The sequence below is a fragment of the Henckelia pumila genome, chromosome 2 (genome assembly GCF_033568475.1).
Source record: "Henckelia pumila isolate YLH828 chromosome 2, ASM3356847v2, whole genome shotgun sequence".
In the NCBI taxonomy this organism is placed as follows: Eukaryota; Viridiplantae; Streptophyta; class Magnoliopsida; order Lamiales; family Gesneriaceae; genus Henckelia; species Henckelia pumila.
The window spans coordinates 166205770-166227387 of NC_133121.1; the positions used below are offsets into that span (position 1 = coordinate 166205770).

At 36.8% G+C, this 21618-nt stretch overlaps 3 protein-coding genes across 4 annotated transcripts; 1 reads left to right on the forward strand and 2 right to left on the reverse strand.

Annotated features, from left to right (window-relative positions):
* Positions 1-612: 612 nt before the first annotated feature.
* Positions 613-2871, forward strand: LOC140883100 (uncharacterized). 2 transcript variants are annotated; one of them, XM_073289428.1, is made up of 2 exons: positions 613-844; positions 972-2871. In XM_073289428.1, exon 2 carries the CDS (start codon positions 984-986, stop codon positions 2646-2648), a length of 1665 nt encoding a protein of 554 aa, XP_073145529.1. In that variant the 5' UTR covers positions 613-844; positions 972-983; the 3' UTR covers positions 2649-2871. The 2 variants fall into 2 exon arrangements, with proteins under 2 accessions (XP_073145529.1, XP_073145528.1); XM_073289427.1 differs by having other exon boundaries at positions 613-840.
* Positions 2872-6391: 3520 nt separating this feature from the next.
* On the reverse strand, positions 6392-7225 carry LOC140884495 (uncharacterized). Its single transcript, XM_073291268.1, has one exon. The coding sequence runs from the start codon at positions 7063-7065 to the stop codon at positions 6439-6441; it is 627 nt and encodes a 208-aa protein (XP_073147369.1). The 5' UTR covers positions 7066-7225; the 3' UTR covers positions 6392-6438.
* Positions 7226-18135: 10910 nt separating this feature from the next.
* On the reverse strand, positions 18136-20899 carry LOC140878884 (uncharacterized). Its single transcript, XM_073282508.1, has 4 exons — positions 20686-20899; positions 19622-20138; positions 18931-19135; positions 18136-18582 (listed from the first exon to the last, which is right to left on the reverse strand). Exons 1-4 carry the CDS (start codon positions 20897-20899, stop codon positions 18136-18138), a joined length of 1383 nt encoding a protein of 460 aa, XP_073138609.1.
* Between the last annotated feature and the right edge of the window lie 719 nt (positions 20900-21618).

Consider the following 21618-nt stretch of genomic DNA (forward strand, 5'->3'; position numbering starts at 1 on the left):
TACTTTTAGGTATTTAAATCTTGTTTATGAATGCATTTTTAATGGAGAAGTTGGAAACAAAAAAAAAGTTTAATAAAATAATGATAACAAGATAAAATAATAATATTTTTTAGAAAACAATTATATAATCATGATAAATTTAAAATTAAAAATAAATTAATAAAACGAAAAATGTTTGCTAAATATTTTATAATTAGATTTTAATAAATATTATGTATTATGAGTTGAATAGATTTAAAAATTATTTTCATAGGGATCAAATATGCATTTTTAATATTTCACAGGGGTATTTGTTGCGAACAAAATATTAAAATCTTTGTCCAGTCACATAAGGGGCGCGTGCGCAACACGCACTCTTCTGAAGGGGCGAGTGTGCTAATTTTTTAAAAGATTAGGGTTTAAGATGCCTATTAAAATTTCACAAGGGAGAAATGTGCATTTTCAATATTTCACAGGGGTGGTTGGTGCAAATAACTCAATAAAAAACCCCGACAATGAAAAAAATTAAAGAATCAAAAAGAAAAAAAAAAAAAAAAAAAAAAAAAAAAGAAAAGAAAAGTGGGCTGTGGGGGTAAACGACAGTAGGGGATCCAAATTTCACTTGTTTTGTTTTGAGATTTTGAGGAAATTATGAAAAGGTTAGTATGGACATTGACAATAATGCTGATGATCTTTAAACCTGCCCTTTTCTATGCTTCTCATTTACGCATTTGCTGTTTTGCTCTCCTAATTTCACTTCCAAGATCCAATCCTTTTCAACTATCCCAGATCAGTGGCAATTAAACCCTGCGATCCATTTTCTGTTGAACAATCTTCGACGTGAAGTGTCAATCTCATATCGTACGTTAGTGCTCTGTTTTTTGTGTTATAATTTCAATGCAATTGTGCAGTTCGGTATCCCTTTTTTGGTGTTATTGTATTGAATTGATGTACGTTTATGAATTTGATTGAAATATATATTTGATATGCAGGGCTCTGCGTAAATGAAGGAATCAACGGACCCCATCGGGCAAAATCTGATAAAGTTTATAAGCAATGTGTGTTTCTCGGTTTTCGTATTTTCAGTGCTCATTTTTACTGTAATTGCCATCACATACCAACCCCCTGATCCATGGGAGTCCTCCAGAACATTAACTAAGGTTTTCACGGAAGTTGAAAATGCTACTTTTCAAACCGACAACTCTGTCCTAAAAACCGGCGAAGACATTGCTGCTGCTCCGGTGGCAATGCCTGTGGGATCACTGGCGCCTATCACTGAAGCTACCATAGAGAAATCTGAAGAGGGACTTACAGATACCGTGGCCTTCAAATCTGGCTGCGAGGATGTGGCGTTGGTCAATTGTTCAGATCCTAGAGTTTTGACTGCAATTCAGAGGTTTAACTTGAAGGCTTTTAAGGCAATTGCATTTTTGGAGTACCAAACTCCTGTTAATGGATCTAATCCAGATGAGTGTGATGTGGCTTGGAGGTTTAGGAACAAGAAAGAGAAATCTTGGAGGAAGTATAGGGATTTTCGAAGGTTTAAGATGGGTTTTACGGATGATTGTGCTTACAAGGTAGTTCGTCCAGGGCGCTGGCATTCCGGTGTAAATGCTCGCCGTCCAAGGATTATAGTTAATCCATCGTCGGACAATGATAAAACCAAAGTTGTTCCTGCTATTATGGATGATGATATCAATGACACCATTCCGGTGTTGGGTCCAGATTCTGCTTTTCGTAAGGGAAGGTACTTGTACTACTCGAGGGGTGGGGATTACTGTAAAGGGATGAATCACTATCTCTGGAGCTTTTTGTGTGCTCTGGGTGAAGCGCAGTTTTTGAACCGGACTTTTGTGATGGATTTGAGTATATGTTTGGCTTCTACATACACGCAGACCCATAAGGATGAGGAAGGCAAAGATTTCAGATTTTACTTTGATTTTGAACATCTGAAAGAGGTGGCTTCAATTGTTGAGGAAGGTGAGTTTCTAAGAGATTGGAAGAGGTCGGACAAAAGTCATAGGACGAAAATTCCCGTTAGAAAAGTGGCAAGCAATAAGGTGACACCAATGCAATTGAAGAAAGATAAAAGCACAATCATATGGCGGCAATTTGATACCCCCGAGCCGGAAAACTATTGGTATAGAGTATGTGAAGGTCCAGCGGCTAAATATATCGAGCGGCCATGGCAAGCTCTTTGGAAATCAAAGCGACTAATGAATATAGTTTCGGCTATTAGTGGGAGCATGGACTGGGATTTTGATGCCGTTCATGTGGTTCGAGGAGAGAAGGCACAGAATAAGGAGATGTGGCCTCACTTAGATGCGGACACGTCCCCAGATGCCATTGTCTCTAAACTTCAGGGCATAATTGAACCACGGAGAAATCTATATATTGCCACCAATGAACCCTTCTCTGATTACTTTGATAAGCTGAGGTCTCATTACAAAGTCCATTTACTTCACGATTATAGCCATTTGTGGGGAAATACGAGTGAATGGTACAATGAGATGACTAATCTGAATGGTGGTCAAACGGTTGAGTTTGATGGTTACATGAGAGTTGAAGTGGACACTGAGGTCCTTTATAGGTCAAAAACTCAGGTAGAGACGTTCTATAACTTGACCAAGGATTGCAAGGATGGAATCAATACATGTGAAACCGTTTAATTAGCTATATCATCGATTCTCAACTTATTGTATGTTGATTCAACCTCAACCTCTTTGTACCTGTCTATTACATATTGTATTGATGTACTATTCTTGTTCTTGGCATTCACCTTCTCCTTATATTCTTCCTTGTTAGCTTATATCTGTTTTTGTAAGGATATGTTCTTCATTTCACTTTGATAACATATGTACTGCAGTTGCGCAACGATTAACTGTGTAATTACCACGTTTGATTCAATGGGGGAAGGGGAGGTCAAATTCATTTGAAGCATTTCTGTGGGATACAAATGATCCATAGTTTGCAATATCTGGAGTACAATAACCAAAGTGACTCAAAACATCATTATCCGATTTCTCTCTATCCGACTGTACAGCAAGTGTATAGATGTGCATGCAACACATATTCGTGCTTAAATTTCAGCCAAGAAAATCCACATAGGTACGTATTTTACATGTGTGCATAAAATTGTGTACAGTACACAGACAACACAGGCGGACGGGAATCAAGAATTGATAACACTTCACAAAGTATTGCTGCAGACTTGTAAATTGAAAAGGTGGAGTTTTTCTTTGGTGGGTAACATTCATTTCGATTTTCTTGAGTGATGTTGTCGTGGTAAGAGATTAAGTGCTGGTTTTTTTACTTAAAGTGCTAGTTTTGTTGGGGGCTCTGCTTCGATTTTTGGGATTTCTTTCATGCATTAATTGAAGTAGGGTATTAGTGATGATGGTTCCGGGAAATGACACATTTGGAGTCATTCTTGAATCCGATTCAGGTTCTTAAGAATGTTTTTTCGCCCCTTGGATTGAATTTCCGAAAGGTTGCTAGGAATCTTGAGCCTTGTTTTAGTGGGGTTTAGGTGAATGGAGACATGAGTGGTGATGTTAATAGTACTAAATTGGAGCTAGTCGCAGCTCAGTTAAATGTGCAAAGAAAGGGTGGTGCGAGTACTGGTCGTTTCTTGGCTGTGAATAGTGATGACCGTGGGATAAAAGGGAAAGTTCCGACGAATTTATTTACTGGAATTTTTCAGGAAAAATGTGTCAACCAAGACAATGAAGTTGATAGTCTGATACATAGTTTCAAATAGAGAAATCGGGCTTCTCAGTTTGGAGGAAGTCAGCAGCAATCTAGAGTGCAAGGTTAGTTGTTTGCAGTTTGCACTGAAGGATGAACTTGCTAGGTCTAGGATGGACGAGGATTAAGATGACTTTGGCGTAGATTTTGATGTTCAAGTTCGTACTTTTATTTGGTTTTTTAGTTCTGAGGATTATAATAAGTTGAAGGACTGAGTCTTGGTATTATGTATCTTTTTCATGGTTGAGTGCTTTCACTGATTAAGTTTTAGGTCATTTAGGGAGTGTTTGTTAGAGCTTCTACAAAATGTTTTTTTAGCTTCTAGCTACATAGAAGTGTTTTTGAGTGTTTGCGAATGTTAAATTCTGTTTTAACTTCTACAACTTTTACCCAAAAGCAAGAAGCTAAAATTTAATGCTTTTTTTGGCTTCTGCTTTTTTGTTTAAGGTATAAAATTACAAGTTGACATTTATACCCTTAATGAACTTATCATATAACATATGCTTTTATTTTTTTAAAAAATATTTTTTTTAATTTTACATTATTATTACAAGCATTTTTTAAAAAAAATATATTTTTTAATTTTACATTATTATTACAAGCATTTTTAAAAAAATATTTTTTTTAAATTTTACATTATTATTACAAGAATTTATTAATATATTAATATATATATTCCATTTTCATAAATTTGTGTACATATCTTGTATATTTATACAATTTTTTTCATTTTTTATGTTTTTATTTTATTTATCTTATATATTTTTTCAAGTATTCATGTTATAAAAAATAAAATATTTTGATACAAAATTAATAATGTAATAATAATATATAAACTCGTTTTTTATAGTCTGACTATCAAAAATTAAATAATCAAATAAGGACATGATTGTCATTTAATTAAAAAATTAAGCTTGAAAATAATTATTCTCCAAATACTAAAATTTAGCTTGTATTAGTTTTCAACTTCTATTTCCAAACACTAACTACTTTAGCTTCTCAACAACTTTAAAATATTAATCTATACTAGAATCACTTTTAAATAAGTGAAAACTCTCCAAAACACTCCCTTAGTGTCCAAATTTTTTTACTCTTGGATTATTTGAGTATCCTTTCAGTTATTGCTTTACCCTTAGATCTATTTCGAAGACGAAATCTTTTTAAGGGGGAGAATGTAAGTACCCGAGTTCCGTTTTAATAATAAAAAAATAGTTAAGTTGTCATTAATTAAGAAAATCAATTTAACTAAAGATTAGCAAGTTCAAAACCACTGAGAAGGGTACGGACGCACCGAACAGTTCAGATCTTCTGAACTCAGATCGGACCTCCCGAAAGTTGCATGTCTAATCAGATCAATAAGATGTCAACAGTGCACGGAAACTTAGCAGATCTGAACTTCCGAAGGCTAGCTCAGATGTTCCAGACCCAGGTATCCACTGAGCTATCAAAATCTTGTTGACACATCGATGCATGCAAGGATCGGATCTTCTGAACTCGAGATCGGATCTTTCGATCGTCACCTATAAATAGATCATCACATTTAATATTTTGGAAATGCATTGTGCGTTTCACTCTCAACTTTAGTGTATATTGGACTAATGTTTCTAGCCATATTATCGAGGGCCAGGCACTGGCGAGGGACTACTGGAATCATAGCGACGATGTCTATGCTCAAGTTGTGGGCTCTCAACATCAGCGGGATAATGATGAAGTTATTGGGAGTAGCTATTAGACTATTTAGCCTTTTAGATGAGATATAGAGATGTGATATTCACCCGATATGTAGGCTTGAACTTTTGAATTTGTGACCAGTTGCTCAAAGTACATAAACACTGACTGAGATATCCACTTGCGTATGCATATTTATGTGTTGAATTGTTATTTGTTGCATTATTATATATCGTATGATGCATGTATATCTTGTCATGTTATGTATGCGGCATGATCATACCGTGTTGAGTCTGTTATCCCTTGGAGAAAGCAAGCTATGTAGGGTCGCTCAACCCCTATTTCCTTGTATATATGATTGGGTACTGTGTTACACCAACTAGATCGATGAAGCAATGTGTGAGATTATCCAAGACGGAGATTTTCCAAGATCGAAGTCAACAAGTGTGGCACCTACTGGATCTGTTTCATCCATTGCACATATATATATATACACACTATATACTCATATGAGTATCACTCACCACCCTACTTTTATCATGGACATCCCATTTGATGGGACAATTTTTAGGTTGCTTAGGACTTGGAACAGTGTTAAATCGGTGACCAGGACCTTAGAGCAGAATGTTATCGTTGGTTTTTTTATGAATATTTCTCTTTTCTATTATATTTGATTGGGTTGTATAACTTAATTCTTAAGTTTTGATTTAAGTTTCTGTTTTACTTTTAATTAAGTTAATTTCATGTCTTAAGTTTTATATATATATATATTACTACAAATTTACCAAAAACAAGAGGGATCGGAGACCGGGGTGAACATGTAAACCTCGATCATATCTTATAATCTAGCTACCTAGCTACCATTTCGATGTCATAATATATATGTCTCATAACATCATATAGTCGTTATTTCTCAATAATGTTACATATATATCCACATGCAGGATCAGTTATATATAAGTATAAATATAAAAAAAAAAAAAAAAACGAGATATGATGAAACATAATATCTTTGGAATATATATATATATATATATATATCAATCAAGAAAGGGCGTTAACAACAAGCTCCAACTCTTGTGGGCGTATAGCTCGAACCCCGAAACTATCGACTGCTCGAACCATTTCTTCGGTCTCGCGGAGTGACAGATGAACCCCTCTGCCCAACAAAGCCTCACACAGATCTTCCCCTCTCAAGGAACTGTCAATATTGGAGCTCCTTAGAGTCATCCGAAGCGCTTTTCGGAATTCGTCGTCGCCTCCCAATTTGTCAGCAGTGAGATCAAGAAACTCTGCGGTCCCTATTCGATCTCCTGATCTCCTTTGCATGGCGTCAACGATCATATCTAGCTTCCTCTGACTTAATCCTCTGATCCCCTCGAGTTCTTGACGGTTGATGTATCCGTCCTGGTCCGAATCCGCGGCCCGAAAGTCTTCGATGAGCCTCAAGGCACGCTTGAATGCCTGGATCTGTCTGCCGTAGGAGTAGGACTGCTGGCCGTCTGAATAGGCTCTAGTACCGTAGTAGTCTCCGTCGTATCCTCCGTAGTCTCTTCTGCGGTATCCTCCGTAGTCTCCGTAGATTCCGTAGTCTCCTCCGTAGTCACCGAAGACAGGCGGGTGGAGTGGCTGGAGATATTGTCTGCGGCGGTTCATGTAGCGACGAGCCATGGGGAGTATATAATTAATTAATATATTGTATGGAACATGCACCTTTGATATATGCAGCTATATTATATATATAGATCATGAATGCGAATTCGGATCCAACAAGAAGCAAACTTTGAGAAAACAAACACTTGCAATCAAGATTATATTCTATTCCCACTGATTAAATATATATATATATATGACAATCGAGACAATCAACCTACGACATATTCGCATTTATAATCAACATTATATTATATTCGATTCCCACTTGTAATGGTCCGATCGAGTTACGTTGCATGAGAATCAATACTCTTTCTTCTTTTGATAAAGGAAAGGAATAGAATATTAATGGAATCAAGATAAAAGTTTGAAAAGTCTCCTTCCTTGGCTTGCAAGTGATATCGATTCGAAACTATCTCTCGAAATTTTTATTTTTTTTACAAAAAAAAAAAAACAGAAAAACCACAACCGATCTCCCCAATTTTTTTTTTAAATAGTGTTATTATTATATACATTTTTCTCCATGTATATATATTTATAAATTAGTTATATAAATTAACAGTCAAAGTTAGGTAGTGTGATCAATTTGTTAATTACCTAACTTTTGTAATTAAAATAGGTCTCTTGTGGCATGATCTCATAAATTATGTACATAAAAATGGATCAACTCAATCCATATATATATCTACAATGAAAAATATTACATTTTTATTGTTCGACGTTGAGATCAGTATTACAAAATTGATTCGTAAAACTGTTTGATAGAAGTTTTGTTAATGAAAACCTAGATGGAAACTTTTTTTTTTAAAAAAATTTCTTAGAAGAAAATTATTCAATAACAATATGTTTTCTTTTCTGATTATCTTTAAAAATAATTTTTTCCACTATCATGAAGAGCAATGTATAAATATTTACATGAGTGTTAATCATGACGAACAATATACATATATTATTAAGGGAATATTGTTTTTTTTGTTTTGTATCTTTTTCATTTTGTGATTTCGATCTTCTATATTGTTTCAGATTTTAGTTTTACTCCGTTATTTTTGTTTTTGTTATGGTTTGGTTTGGTTTGGTTTGGATTGATTTTGTTTTGTTTTGTTTTGTTGTTTTTGTTTTTGTTTTTGTTTTTTTTTTCAGTTTTAGTCATTTTTTCTGTAGTGGCGCTGACGTGGCAGCAATGTAGTGCGGATGTGGATTTGATTAGGGATGACAATGACGTAGGTTTGGCTACACCCAGAACCCACCTCCCAAACCCCGCGGGTTTAATCCGGATTAAACCCGTTGGACCCGACAGAAATTATACAAATTTAAATTTATTAAATAAAAAATTTTAATATTTAAAAATTAACAAATATTATTAAATTTAATTTCAATTTTATATTTATAATATTTATGGGAATAAAAATTCCACAACTTAAAAATTTATAAATTATTATTTAATTAATAATTATTAACCAAAAAAGTTATAATGATATATTTTCTTATTAAGCATATCATAATAAAATAAATTCATTTTCATCCAAAAATATTATATACTCAAATTATAGATAAAATAATAATTATTTATTATAAAAATATAATTATAGACCTGACGTGTATAATGTCACATAAGCATTTTCGATGAAAAATTATTGAATTGCCAAAAAATCAGAAAAATGCAGGACTCAAACTGAAATCTAAAAACATATAGGATCAAAATAAAAAATTGAAAAAATTATCTGGCCGAAATTGAAAATTTCCCAATTACTAATATTAGAGCCGTCAATTTGAGTTAAACCCGCGAGGTCGGCACGCCCCACCGCATAATTTAAGTGTGATGGGTTGAAATATTTTCAATTCAACTAAAGGTGGGCCTAGGTGGGCCAACCCGTGTGGGTCGCGGGCCTGGGTTGGCCCGCAGGTTGGAGAATTTTTTATTTTAATTTTAATTTTATTGTGATATATGTATTTTTTAATGAAAGTTGCGAATTTTTTGTATTAATTACTTTATATAAAATGTACACATATGAAATAAAATCAATAATTAGAAATTTTATTAATATGTTTTTATTAATATTCATGAAATGAAATGAAAATTTTAATTAATTATAAATATTTTTATTTGTAGTGAGCCAACCCGGGGGTCGGCCCGCCTAACCCACAATCCACCTTGGGTTGAAGATTTTCAGCCCGCCGGGATGGTGAGCTGTCCCGCCCTCGAGCTGTCAAACAGTGGGTATTGTTGGAACGGCCCGCCCCACCATGGATTATCCCATCTGATAGCTCTAACCAAAATGGGAGATATTAAAAAAATTAAGAAATAATATATTTTTTTGTCAAATAATTTTTGTTAGGATCAAAAAATAGTGTAGGGGGGGTTGAATACAGTTTTCAAAATTCAAAGTAACTTCGATCTGCTCGTTAAAACAAACAAAAGATTTGCTTGATTAAAAACTTTGTTCTGCTCGAAAGATCTGACTAGATCAGGCGAAAAAATCTTCCTCGTAGAATTGAACTTCGAAAAGCTAAAGGCAAATCAAATAAAATGAATGAATTAAGTAAAAGGGACAGAGAATTTTTATGGATGTTCGGAGCTTAATCTCCTATGTCACCCCTTCTTCTGTTTCCAAAAGGATTCCACTAGAAGAATTTGATTTATACAACGCTTTGTACAAATTCTATCCAATCAGCCCTTGAAAGGAACTCCTAGCTACACTCTCTCAAAATAGATCAAAATCTGTTCAAGTTACAGAAGGAAGTCACAAGAATGTGCTTCAAAAACTTGATCTCGGAAGCTACAAATAGCTTTGATCTGGATCGATTTGATGTGATATTTCTTTGAAATCGATCGATTATGATATATTATATAACTCAGAGCTTCGAAACTTTGATCTGATAATCTCAGTTTCTGAGTTAGAGTATAGAGTGAAGACTTTTTGACTTCTCGGATGAGTTGATATGTAATCTTGAATTCGTGGTTTCGTATATTGTTCAATCTTGCTTCTTGAATCTTGAATCATCACATATATATAGCTTTCAAAAGTATCCCATGAGCCGCAAACATCTTCTGAGAATGAACCACCAAAAAATCTCATAAATTGGCTCACAAATCTTGACTTTTAAGAAAAATTTTGCCAACGTTCAAATCTTCAATAAATGACTTTGTCTTCTAGCTCAAAAACCTTTTGAAAAAATAGAGACAACTTATGCTTTCATCTGGTAATTTGATCTAATCTGGCTAAAGATATTCGATCTTGATCTGGATGAGGAGTAAATATTTGATCTTGACCGAATATATTTTAGCCAAGTAATATTTGAACTCGATCTGGCAGAAGGCATGAGAAATTGATCGATCTGGGTTGTTCTTCTAGAAAATGATAATTTGATCTGTTGAAATAAGAATTGTGCGAGTACGTAGATCAAATGCTTGTTTTATCCGGACTGGTCCAATTTTACCGAAAACTTGATCTGGAGATTATTGAAGATCAATTTTGTTATATTCTATCTGTATGAGTCCATTTTTACCCATTCATTTGATCTGAAGTCCTGCTTCCATTTGTCCTTATCAATTTAGTACTTGATTTTGTTTGATCTGTTTTTATTCATCAAAACTTTTGATTTAATCACCAACAATTTCCCCCTTTTTGGTGATGTCAAAACCAAGTTGTTCTTGTCAATAACCAGACTGATTTGAGAATGTAGATAAAAAACTTTCTTTCATAGATCGAATAAAAGTCTTTGAACAATAATAAGCACTGATCAGAAAATATGTCAAAATTCTTCGAAATTCTTCAAACTTTGCTACTTATTCCCTTTTCCTTTTTATGTTTGGATGTGGCTGTCTTTTCTCCCTTTTTGGCATCAGTAGCCTCATGTAGCAGATCAAGAATTACCGTGAGCTGGGTATCAAAAGTATCATGTAGCTCTTGATTTTTTGTTTAAGTGGAAGCCTGAATGCTGTCAAGTCTGCGAAGAATATCACTATAAGCTTTTATCTGTGCTCAGTGTACATGCATCATAGATTCAGATAATTCATTGATCCTTTTCAACTGGCCTTGAAGTCTTTGAAATCGGTAGAAGTTTGAGTAGTTTCTGTTTGCAACTCAAACACCAGATTGAATAGTTGATTAAAGGACTCAGATAGGAGCTGGGGCGGCAGCACATCATTCTGTTGTGGAGAAGAATCATTGTTGTGAGAAGATGAAAATTCACAGATCTGAAGAGCTGGAGAGACATGACGGGTAGGCTCAAAATCAATCTCTTCTATGTGGAATGATGAAGATGGGACTGATTTTGGAGGAATAGCAGCTTCAAGCGGGATTTTTGCCTCAGATATCTCTGCATAAGGAATTTCCAATTTCGTTTCGAACAAAATAGTCAGTGATTGGAATAGAGTATGAATTGGATCAAGCCTTATTACCTTGAATATAGGAGTTAATTCCAAATTAGGCATTTTGTCTGTTTCCAAGATCTTTTTCTTAAGCAAAGATTCAGCAGACTGAACGCGTAGTTCTTATGCAGCTGGAACATAAGGGACAATGGCTGTGTTCGGATCAAAATTTAGTTCCACAGAAGAGGTTTGAACCATAAAGTGTTCTGGAGGCTCAACAATGAAATCTTCAACAAAAGGGTCTTTAGAAATAGGATCTTCAATCTGAGATTCAGCCATAGATTGATCAATAGGTGGCTCTTCAATCTGAATTTCAATAAAAGTTTCTTCAATTACAGGGTCAATCAGCTGAATTTCCTTTGGAGGAGAGTTTGATTTCACTAGAGACAGAGGAGGTGAAATATGATCATCAGAACTGAGATCAGGTATCGGATAAAAATTCTCTGTGTCAAGAGTACTATCTGATGAATGAGCTTGAGCTGTTTTGACTGATGAGGCTTTAGTAGGGAAGTCTTGTCTGATCATTTGAGCAGTGACAGCCATAAATAAAGCATCATTCTCCAATTGGCTTATAGCAGCAGTGTGATCCAAAACATCCAGAGAAGATGGATTGAACTGTGCTCTTTTGTGTCTCAGACAGACTCTCAGTAGGCTTTCCTTTAACTTGATTAAGACAAATTCTCTTCTTTGGAGAGCAAGAGACACGTCTTGAGTTTCAGCCCACTGAAGAATCTTGTTTTCAAGAGCAGCAATATTGGACAGCATCTTGAAGGACTTAATATTGGATAAATGATCTTTGGTCCGGTGAAATACCCATCTGATGAAACTTAAATTTTGTAATTATTTATATGTTAAAAAGTGTGTTTTAAAATTAAAGTTTCATTAAAATTATGAAGTAGTATTATTTTAGTGTTATGTGTTTATATTTAAATATTTTACTAAAAATTTTGTATTTTATGTTTTGCGCAGGTTTGATAAAAATAAAATTACTCAAGCTAAAAAGGTCATATTGGAGTAATTTTAAATCCTGTAGAATCACAAAAGAGGCATCTTTAACTTTGTAGAAGACAAAAAATTCCAAAAACCTCATTAAGATGACCAAAATAATCAAACAATAAAATGGAGACAGATTTACTTTTACTATATGACCAGCTTGGAGTAAACATATCATAAGTATTTCACCTTTTATCCAAAAGGGGTGAATTATATGTCAAAACACATCTACAGGCAAAGGGCTACGTGTTATATGTTGAATTAAAAAGGAAAATCGGAAGTCTAAGACATCAAACATGCCAATTAAAGTTGGGTCATTGTATTAACATTCAATGAGACAAACACCCACCAACTTTACTATTCCACATTTAATGAGTCTTGGACTCTTGCTCTCATTTGACCTATAAATAGATGTGTTGTATAAGCTTTGTAATATGCAAAAGTGTAGAGAAATTCCTCACTTGTAAAATAAATATTGTGTGTGTAAGAATAAGAGTTTGAGTGTGCATATTTCTCCAAGTTTAAGTATGAAATTTCTTTTATCCTTACTCTTGAGTCTTATGTTCATGGCAAGCTAAATTCTTTTATGTCAAGGTGAAAAGGTTTCATTGTTGGTCAAGTAAGATTGTTTATATTTTGTATATTCTTTTCTTTTCTATTTTTATTTTTATTTTTACTAATTGATCTTTATTTGTAGGTATAATTTGGATGATTTATTGTTATCTATTTACATCAAATACTTGGTACCTTGAATGTGGTTACCTTGATTTGTTGTCTAATATAATACAATATATACTACAATAATTATATACTATAAATATATGTTTCAATTTATAATAAAGTCATAGATATTATTTAGACAATAGCGTGGCTCTGCCGGTTGTTCTAAATAATATATTGTGATTTGATCTAACATTTACTTTCTCGCAACTAACATTTACTTCTAACATTTACTTTCTCGCAACTAACATTTACTTTCTCACATCTAACATAAAACAAAAGTCATATATTTTATTTAGACGATAGCGTGGCTCTGCCGGTTGTTCTAAATGAAATATGGTGATTTGATCTAACATTTAATTTTATGTCAATTTATATTTATACACTTATATATATATTATGGGTACCATATATTAATTATCGGTTAATCTGATATTAATATAGTGTGAACTATATTATATGATATAATTGTTTAAATATTTAATTGTTCATTTATGTTTATATTTATGCATATATATATATACATATATATATACATATATATATATATATATATATATATATATATATATATATATATTATGGGTACCATGTATTAAATATCGGTTAATCTGATATTAATATAGTGGGAACTATATTATATGATATATTTATTTAAATATTTCATTGTTCTTTTATGTTTATTTTTATTTTAGTTTGTTTTATTTATTTTTGTTAAGCAATCTTAAATAAACCAACAATGAACCTTTGAAGCCTTGACAATTTTATAATTTGTGTATTTGAAGTTTAACAATAATATTTCCATCTATAATATATCATTGCTAAAATTAAACTTACAACATCCTCTCCGTGGATCGATCTCGTACTCACGAGTATATTACTTGCAGCGACCTACACTTGGGTGAATTACAATTTAAGTTGTAGCACCATCTTTCAAACAATTTCATCTTTTCTTCTACACTCTGGATGATATGTTGAGAAGCTGGGTCAATTAGTCTCTGAGCGTTGGAGATTGAAGTCGGATCAGATGTGAAATGACCCTAACCTCTAAAATTAATTAAATAATAAAGAAAAGACGGATTTATAAAAAATTTTGCCATAACTTGTTTGAAAGTAAACAAAGCCACCCTGTCACACACAACAATTCCAACATAAAGAAATAAACGTCAGATAAAAAAAATCCAAACTGCGATAATCATAAACTACGAAAGGCATCCTCACACAGTTGCAATAGTAGCGATAACAAATTTCAAGACTAAAAGTTTAAGCACAGTGAAAAACACATCCTGGCTAATACTAAAAGTACTCAAAGTAAACATTCTTATTTCAAACATAGTCTTATGCAGAAACTTAAAAGTAGCAAAGGTCATAGGGCCTTGCACCGCCGGCGACCTCAACCCCGAGGATCCTGCCCCTCGATCTTTAGATACTCCTCCTCACCTGGCAAACAAGCAAGCATAGTGAGTCTAATGACTCAGCAAGTATAAACAGTTAAATAACAAGGGTTTAAAATATCTGTAGTAATACTCAAAGTACTGTACATAATATATTTTGCAACTTAAACTGAAATTATGCATGATACAAGAGAATGAGACAACCTATAAACAATGAACTCACGCTATGAAACTCTTGAACTTTCTTATCTTACTTGAAACTCATGCATGACCTCAAACTGAAAAGATTGAGACGAGTCAAACTGTCACTGAAACTAAAACTGAAACTGAGAACTTAGATCCTTGAATTGTGACCCTCTATTTTTGATCGATCAATGGTTGCAGTGCACTATTCCGGCAAGACGCCGAGATTTATCCCGACGCGACTTGCCCCTTTAACTTTCATTTGGTAGGGATCCCGAGATTTCTCCCGATCTCACACTACCCATCTATTTTGGTAGGGATCCCGGGATGTCTGCCGATCTCGTACTACCCATCTATTTGACAAGTGAGTGAGGCATCCCCCAACCCAACATTACCCTGTCTTGTCACAATCAACTCACTTCGTTCAAAAAATATTTTCTTTTCCTTCTTTGACTCGACTCAAAATATTTATCATGCAAGAATAGAAGCGATTTCCCTTGTGACCATTTGCTTGGCGTAAAGACGAGACTCAAGTATACAAAAATGCAACTTTAGGAAATGAAACTCAACACAATAATGTGGGTATGGGGTGAGAGAGTGGCTGCCCCTAGGTGGACTACCCAAACTTTAACTCCAAATCTTACAAGCAAGGCCTAACCCGAGTAATTAACCCAAAACGCCCTTAACTCGATCTTACCTTAACCGAATTTGACCCCGCTCAATTCAACACTCTCCAAACACTTAAAACTAACCATAGGACCATGTTATGACTCCATTTGACAGCCCAAGCAACCCAATTCACAACCAATTTATGACAGCCCCATTTTCCCTCTTAAAAATTCTGAACCAATACCTCAAACTTAAAGGACCCTTAACCTATTCAAATCTTAGCCCAAACGAGCCCATTTTATACCGACGCAATCATAACATCATAACCTTGACCTAGGACTAAGCCCAAGCCTGACCAAACCACACCAGCCTATGACCCTGCACCCGAAACAGCAGCCCTAGCACAAATGCAACCCAACCCATTCACCTACCCTTCCAATTCCAACTCTATACTTCTTTTGTCTTAACTCTAATCCATTTCCAGCACTTAGCAACCTTCAACACCATCTCTTAGGACATATACAACCACTAGGCAGCCCTCAAACCACACCACAAACTCATTTCTTTGAAATTAACAAAACACACACCAAAATGCACCAAATTCTTGGACAATCAAAGAGACCCATGGTTTTTAATGAATTCATCATGACATCAATCAATACTCAATCAAAACACAATGAAAATTTCGAATTTAGGCCACGACATTTCTAAAATTTTCTGAAAATAATCGATATGCATAAAACTCTACATGCCTCTTTCCTAATTTCATCATACGACTCCTTGAACTTCAAATCATGAGCACAACTCGACTTTTGAACATAAAGTGCGCTGGAAATCAGTAAAAACTGAACGCTACAATGGTCAAAATCATGGTCATTTTGAAATTTTATCAAGACTATAGCAATAAAATTATATAGCTATTTGGAGCCCAATGGGTTCTCATACTTGCCTCAACCGAGAACAACCAACACACTGATGAAAAAAAAAGAGATGGCTGCTAGGACACGACTTAACACAGCTGCAGCACCTACTAGACCTGGACTTCGGTCGGCTGGGATGGCTACTGAACGGCGGCGATGGTGGAGAAAGCTTGGAGGAGGAAGAAGCTATGGAGTGGCCTTGGTGTGTGAGAAAAAAAAACGTGAGAGGAGTGCGTGAGGCGTGAGGTAGATGTGTTTTTGGGGATAGGGTTACACTTAAGTTGTTTTTTAAGTTTAAGTGTATATGTGTGTGTGTGTGTAGGTGTATCTATCTATTGCTAGGTGTGTGAGTGAGTTTAAAAAATTACAACTCTTGCCTACTAAATTTAACACTTGTAAAATTCCCAAGTTTAAAAACCTCAAATTAAAATATTTCATCGGATAATACTAATCATATTTTTTAAGAAAACTCTAACTTCTAGAAGAAGTTAAAGAATAATTCTAGAAAATGATAAAAATGGTTTTTGACACCCGAAAATTTCAAAAATCAAACTTTCGATCTAAACTCCTCATTTCTCTCATCTCGAAATTCTAAAATAAAAAGTCTTGTAAATCAATTGCTGTAATCCGCCATTGCCAAAGCCGGAACCGGAGAACACTAAACTTATAAAGAAACTCTAAAGAATAAAGAACTTAAAATATTTGAGCAACTTAAATTTTTAATGAAACTTAAGCCATTAAAATCAAACAATTAAAATCATAAATATTGAAAATGAATTTAGGCATGGAATTTAAATTACGAAATTCTAGGTGCTACAATTCCTCCCTCCCTAATAAGGAATTTTGTCCTCGAAATTAGAACTTACCAAAGAGCTCTGGGTAGCGAGTTCTAATATCCGCCTCTGCCTCCCAAGTGGCCTCTTCATCCGAATGGTTCAACCACCTAACCTTGACCATCGGGATAGTCTTGTTGCGGAGTCTCCTCTCCTGCCTCTCCATAAGTCATGTGAGGAGATAACTGAAGAGGCTTATAGTTGAGCACATGAGAAGGATTCGAGATGTACTTCCTTAGCATGGATACGTGGAAGACGTTGTGCACCCCAACAAGATTAGGCGGCAATGCCAACCTATAGGCTAACGTCCTCACTCCGTCAAGAATCTCAAAAGGTCCAACGAACCTCGGAGCCAATTTCCCCTTCTTCCCGAATCTCATCACGCCTTTCAAAGGAGCTACTCGGATAAAAACATTATCACCCACTGAGAACTCCAAGTCTCTCCTCCTATGATCAGCGTAACTCTTCTGCCTGCTCTGGGAAATCTTCATCCTATCACGGATCTTGGCTACAACTTCGGCGGTTTGCTGAACAATCTCTGGTCCCAACTCCGACCTCTCACCGATCTCGGTCCATAAAACCGGTGATCTACAAGGTCTCCCATAGAGTGCCTCGTAAGGCGCCATACCAATGGTGGCCTGATAGTTGTTGTTATAAGCAAATTCCACCAATGGTAACCTCGACTCCTAACTATCATGAAAGTCAATAGCGCAGGCTCTCAAAAGATCCTCTAGAATCTGGATCACCCTCTTTGACTGTCCATCCGTCTGTGGGTGAAAGGCGGTACTAAACAAAAGCTTCGTACCCAAGGATGCATGAGGACTCTTCCAAAAAGTCGACGTAAACCGTGGATCTCTATCAGACACAATGGAAATAGGGATACCATGTAGTCTGATTATCTCCCGGATATACAACTCCGCATACTGAGTCATAGTGAAGGTCTTCCTCACAGGTAAGAAGTGCGCCGGCTTAGTGAGACGGTCTACAATAACCCAAATAGCATCCGAACCTCTTACTGTCCTCGGCAACCCAACAACAAAGTCCATGTTAATATTCTCCCATTTTCACTCGGGAATGGGGAGTGGATTTAGCAATCCTGCAAGTCTCTGATGTTCCACTTTGACCTGCTGGCATGTCAGACACTCTGACACAAAGTGGGCTATATCACGCTTCATGCCTGGCCACCAATACAACTGCTGAAGGTCCCGATACATCTTTTTACTGCCTGGGTGAATAGAGTACGGCGATGTATGTGCCTCTGCCATGATAGTAACTCGCAGAGAATCACCTGCGGGAATCCAAAAACGACCTCTGAACCTCACCATCCCATCTACTACAGAATACAGACCACTGTCTTTCTCATCTGCTCTCTGTCTCCACTTACCCAACTGCTCATCAACTGCTTGAGCAACTCTGATACGGTCTAATAACGTAGTCTGCACTGACAAGGCTGACAATCTAGGAGCTCTACCCTCGGCATAGAACTCTAGTTCGAATCTATAAATCTCATCCTGCAACGGTCTAGACACCGTCAAAGAGGCAATCACTACTGTCTTTCTGCTCAATGCATTTGCGACGACATTAGCCTTACCGGGATGGTAACTAATGTCGCAGTCGTAATCCTTCACCAACTCTAACCATCTCCGCTGCCTCATGTTCAATTCCTTTTGGGTGAAGAAGTATTTGAGGCTTTTATGGTCGGTGAATATCTTACACTTCTCTCCGTAGAGATAGTGTCTCCAAATCTTGAGAGCGAAAACCACTGCTGCCAGATCCAAAACATGATTAGGGTAGTTCTTCTCATGCTCCTTCAACTGCCTAGAAGCATAAGCAATAACCTTATCTTGCTGCATAAGAACTGCTCCCAGTCCCAACTTGAAAGCATCAGTATAAACCACAAAATCACCTTGCCCTGATGGCATGACTAAAACTGGTGCCGACGTAAGTGCCTCCTTCAACACATCAAAGCTCTCTTGGCACTTCGGGCTCCAAACAAACTTAGCATTTTTCTTAGTCAACGCTTTCAAGGGCACAACAATGGATGAAAAACCTTTGATAAACTTCCTATAGTATCCGTCCAATCCGAGAAAACTGCGAATCTCCGATGCGTTTCTTGGCACAGACCACTCCTTCAATGCTTGAACCTTATAAGGATCTACTTCTACTCCACTCTTGGAAAAAATATGTCCCATGAATGCCACTCTTTCCAACCAAAATTCACAATTGTCAAACTTGGCTAACAACTTCCTTTCTTAGAGCAACTCAAGCACGGTTCTCAGATGTTGTTTGTGCTCCTCTCTGTCCTTGGAATAAATGAGAATGTCACCAATGAAGACAATGAGAAACCGGTCCAAGTACGGATGAAACACGCGGTTCATAAGATCCATGAAGACCGCGGGCGCGTTCATCATTCCAAACGGCATCACAAGGAACTCGTAGTGGCCATAACGAGTCCTAAACGTTGTCTTGAACACATCGGACTCCTTCACCTTCAACTGGTGATAACCGGAACGAAGATCAATCTTCGAAAATACAGAGGCTCCTTGTAACTGATCAAAGAGATCCTCAATTCTAGGAAGTGGGTACTTTTTCTTCACTGTTACACCATTAAACCCTCGATATTCAATGCACAATGTTAGACTTTCGTCCTTTTTTTTCACAAAGAGGACTGGTGCGCCCCATGGAGAGAATCTAGGGCGTATGAACCCTTTATCAAGTAGCTCTTGAATCTGCTCTTTCAGTTCTCTCATTTCTGTAGGAGCTAGTATGTAGGGTGCCTTTGAAATTGGCACGGTACCGGGAACCAGATCTATAGAGAACTCAACTTCTCTATCAGGCGGAATGCCCGTAACATCATCAGGGAACACATCCCCAAAATCTCTGACAACGTCCACGTCTACAATGGATGGACGCGCTGGAAACTCTGTCAAAGATAAGCTGGCTAGGAATGACTCACATCCATCAAGCACGAGTTGCTTAGCTTGCAGAGAGGATATGATTCGAGTCTTCCTCAAGCTCCTAGCAGTCTCGAACCAAAAGGGCTCCTCTCCTTCAGGTCTGACTAGTACTGCACAACACTAAAAATCAATCACTGCAAAATTCTTCGTCATCCAATCCATCCCAAGTATCAGGTCAAACTCTGGCATAGGCAAAACTATGAAGTCTGCAACCACTGACTATCCTTGCAATAATAGCTCAAGATTCTTCACAAATTTTCTGGTGGATAACTCTTCCCCTGAAGGGATAGTCACTGAAAACCCAATCGTCGACTCCTCGTGCTGAATACCCCTCTTATGGGAAAAAACCTCCGAAATAAAAGAGTGGGTAGCCCCTGAGTCTAACAAAGATTTGGTGGCTACACCGGCTACTAAAATCCTACCTGCATTAATGGTGAAACCATCCATGGAAAAGAATGAAGTTAAATAACACGATTTCTACTTAGACTCATTCTGAGTCATCAAATCCCAAATAAGATTATATGCATGACAATACAATCGAGTTCTCCAAACATGCAACATGCTACAGAATATTAACCTCGAACGAGAAAACTTACTATCACATGCGTCAGTGAATCGTTTAACAGTTCTAAACCAAAAAGGGACCTAAGATGTTACCTGAGATGAGTGTAGTGTCTGGGTCGGCCTCCTCGGCCTGCATCACGATCACTCGACCCTGCACGGGCCTCCTCAACTCTGAGCACTCTTTAGCCATATGACCCGGCTTCTTGCATTTGAAACACACTCCTGATCCCTTCAAGCACTTCCCAAAGTGCGGACGGTGGCATGTCCTGCAAATAGGCTTATCCTCAGTCTTGGGTGGAGCGGGCATTTGGGCTAGATGACCCTAAGGTCTCTGGGCCTGATGCCCTTGGGGTCTCTAGGCCTGATGCCCCTGGGGCCTGAAGGGTCCCTGCTGACGCTGCGGTCCAATGTACGGCCTCTTGCCGTGCTGCTGCTGCTGGCCATGTGCTGGGTATGGCCTCTTACCCTGCACCTCGGCGCTGATGTCCCTCAATGTCTGCTCAGACCTCAAAGATTGTCTGAGCACAGAAGCATAGTCAGCTGGCTCCGCCATAAGCACTTCCCGTAGGATAGAGGGTCGCAATCCAACAATAAAGTGTTGGAGCTTCTCAGCCTCTTCGTCTCCAATCAAAGGAACAAAATGGCAACCCTGCTCAAATTTCACCACGAACTGAGCCACTGATAGATCTCCTTGTCGCAGACTCATAAACTCCGTCTTCAAACGGGCCCTCACATTTGCGGTGAAATTCTTCTCAAAGAAAAGTCTCTTGAACTCAGTCCAAGGTAGGGTAGTCGGATCCATCGTCTTCTCAACTCCCTCCCACCAGAGGACGGCATCATCCTGAAGAAGAAAGACAGCACAACGCACTCGGTTCGGATCTCCCAACTGCATATAGCGAAAGATCACCTCCAGCGAACGAATCCATCCTTCTGCTACCAGCGGATCAGTAGTGCCAGCAAAGTTCTTCGGATTCATCTTCCTAAACTGCTCATAAACAGTCCCAAGTCCAGCTCTAGGAGCGTCCA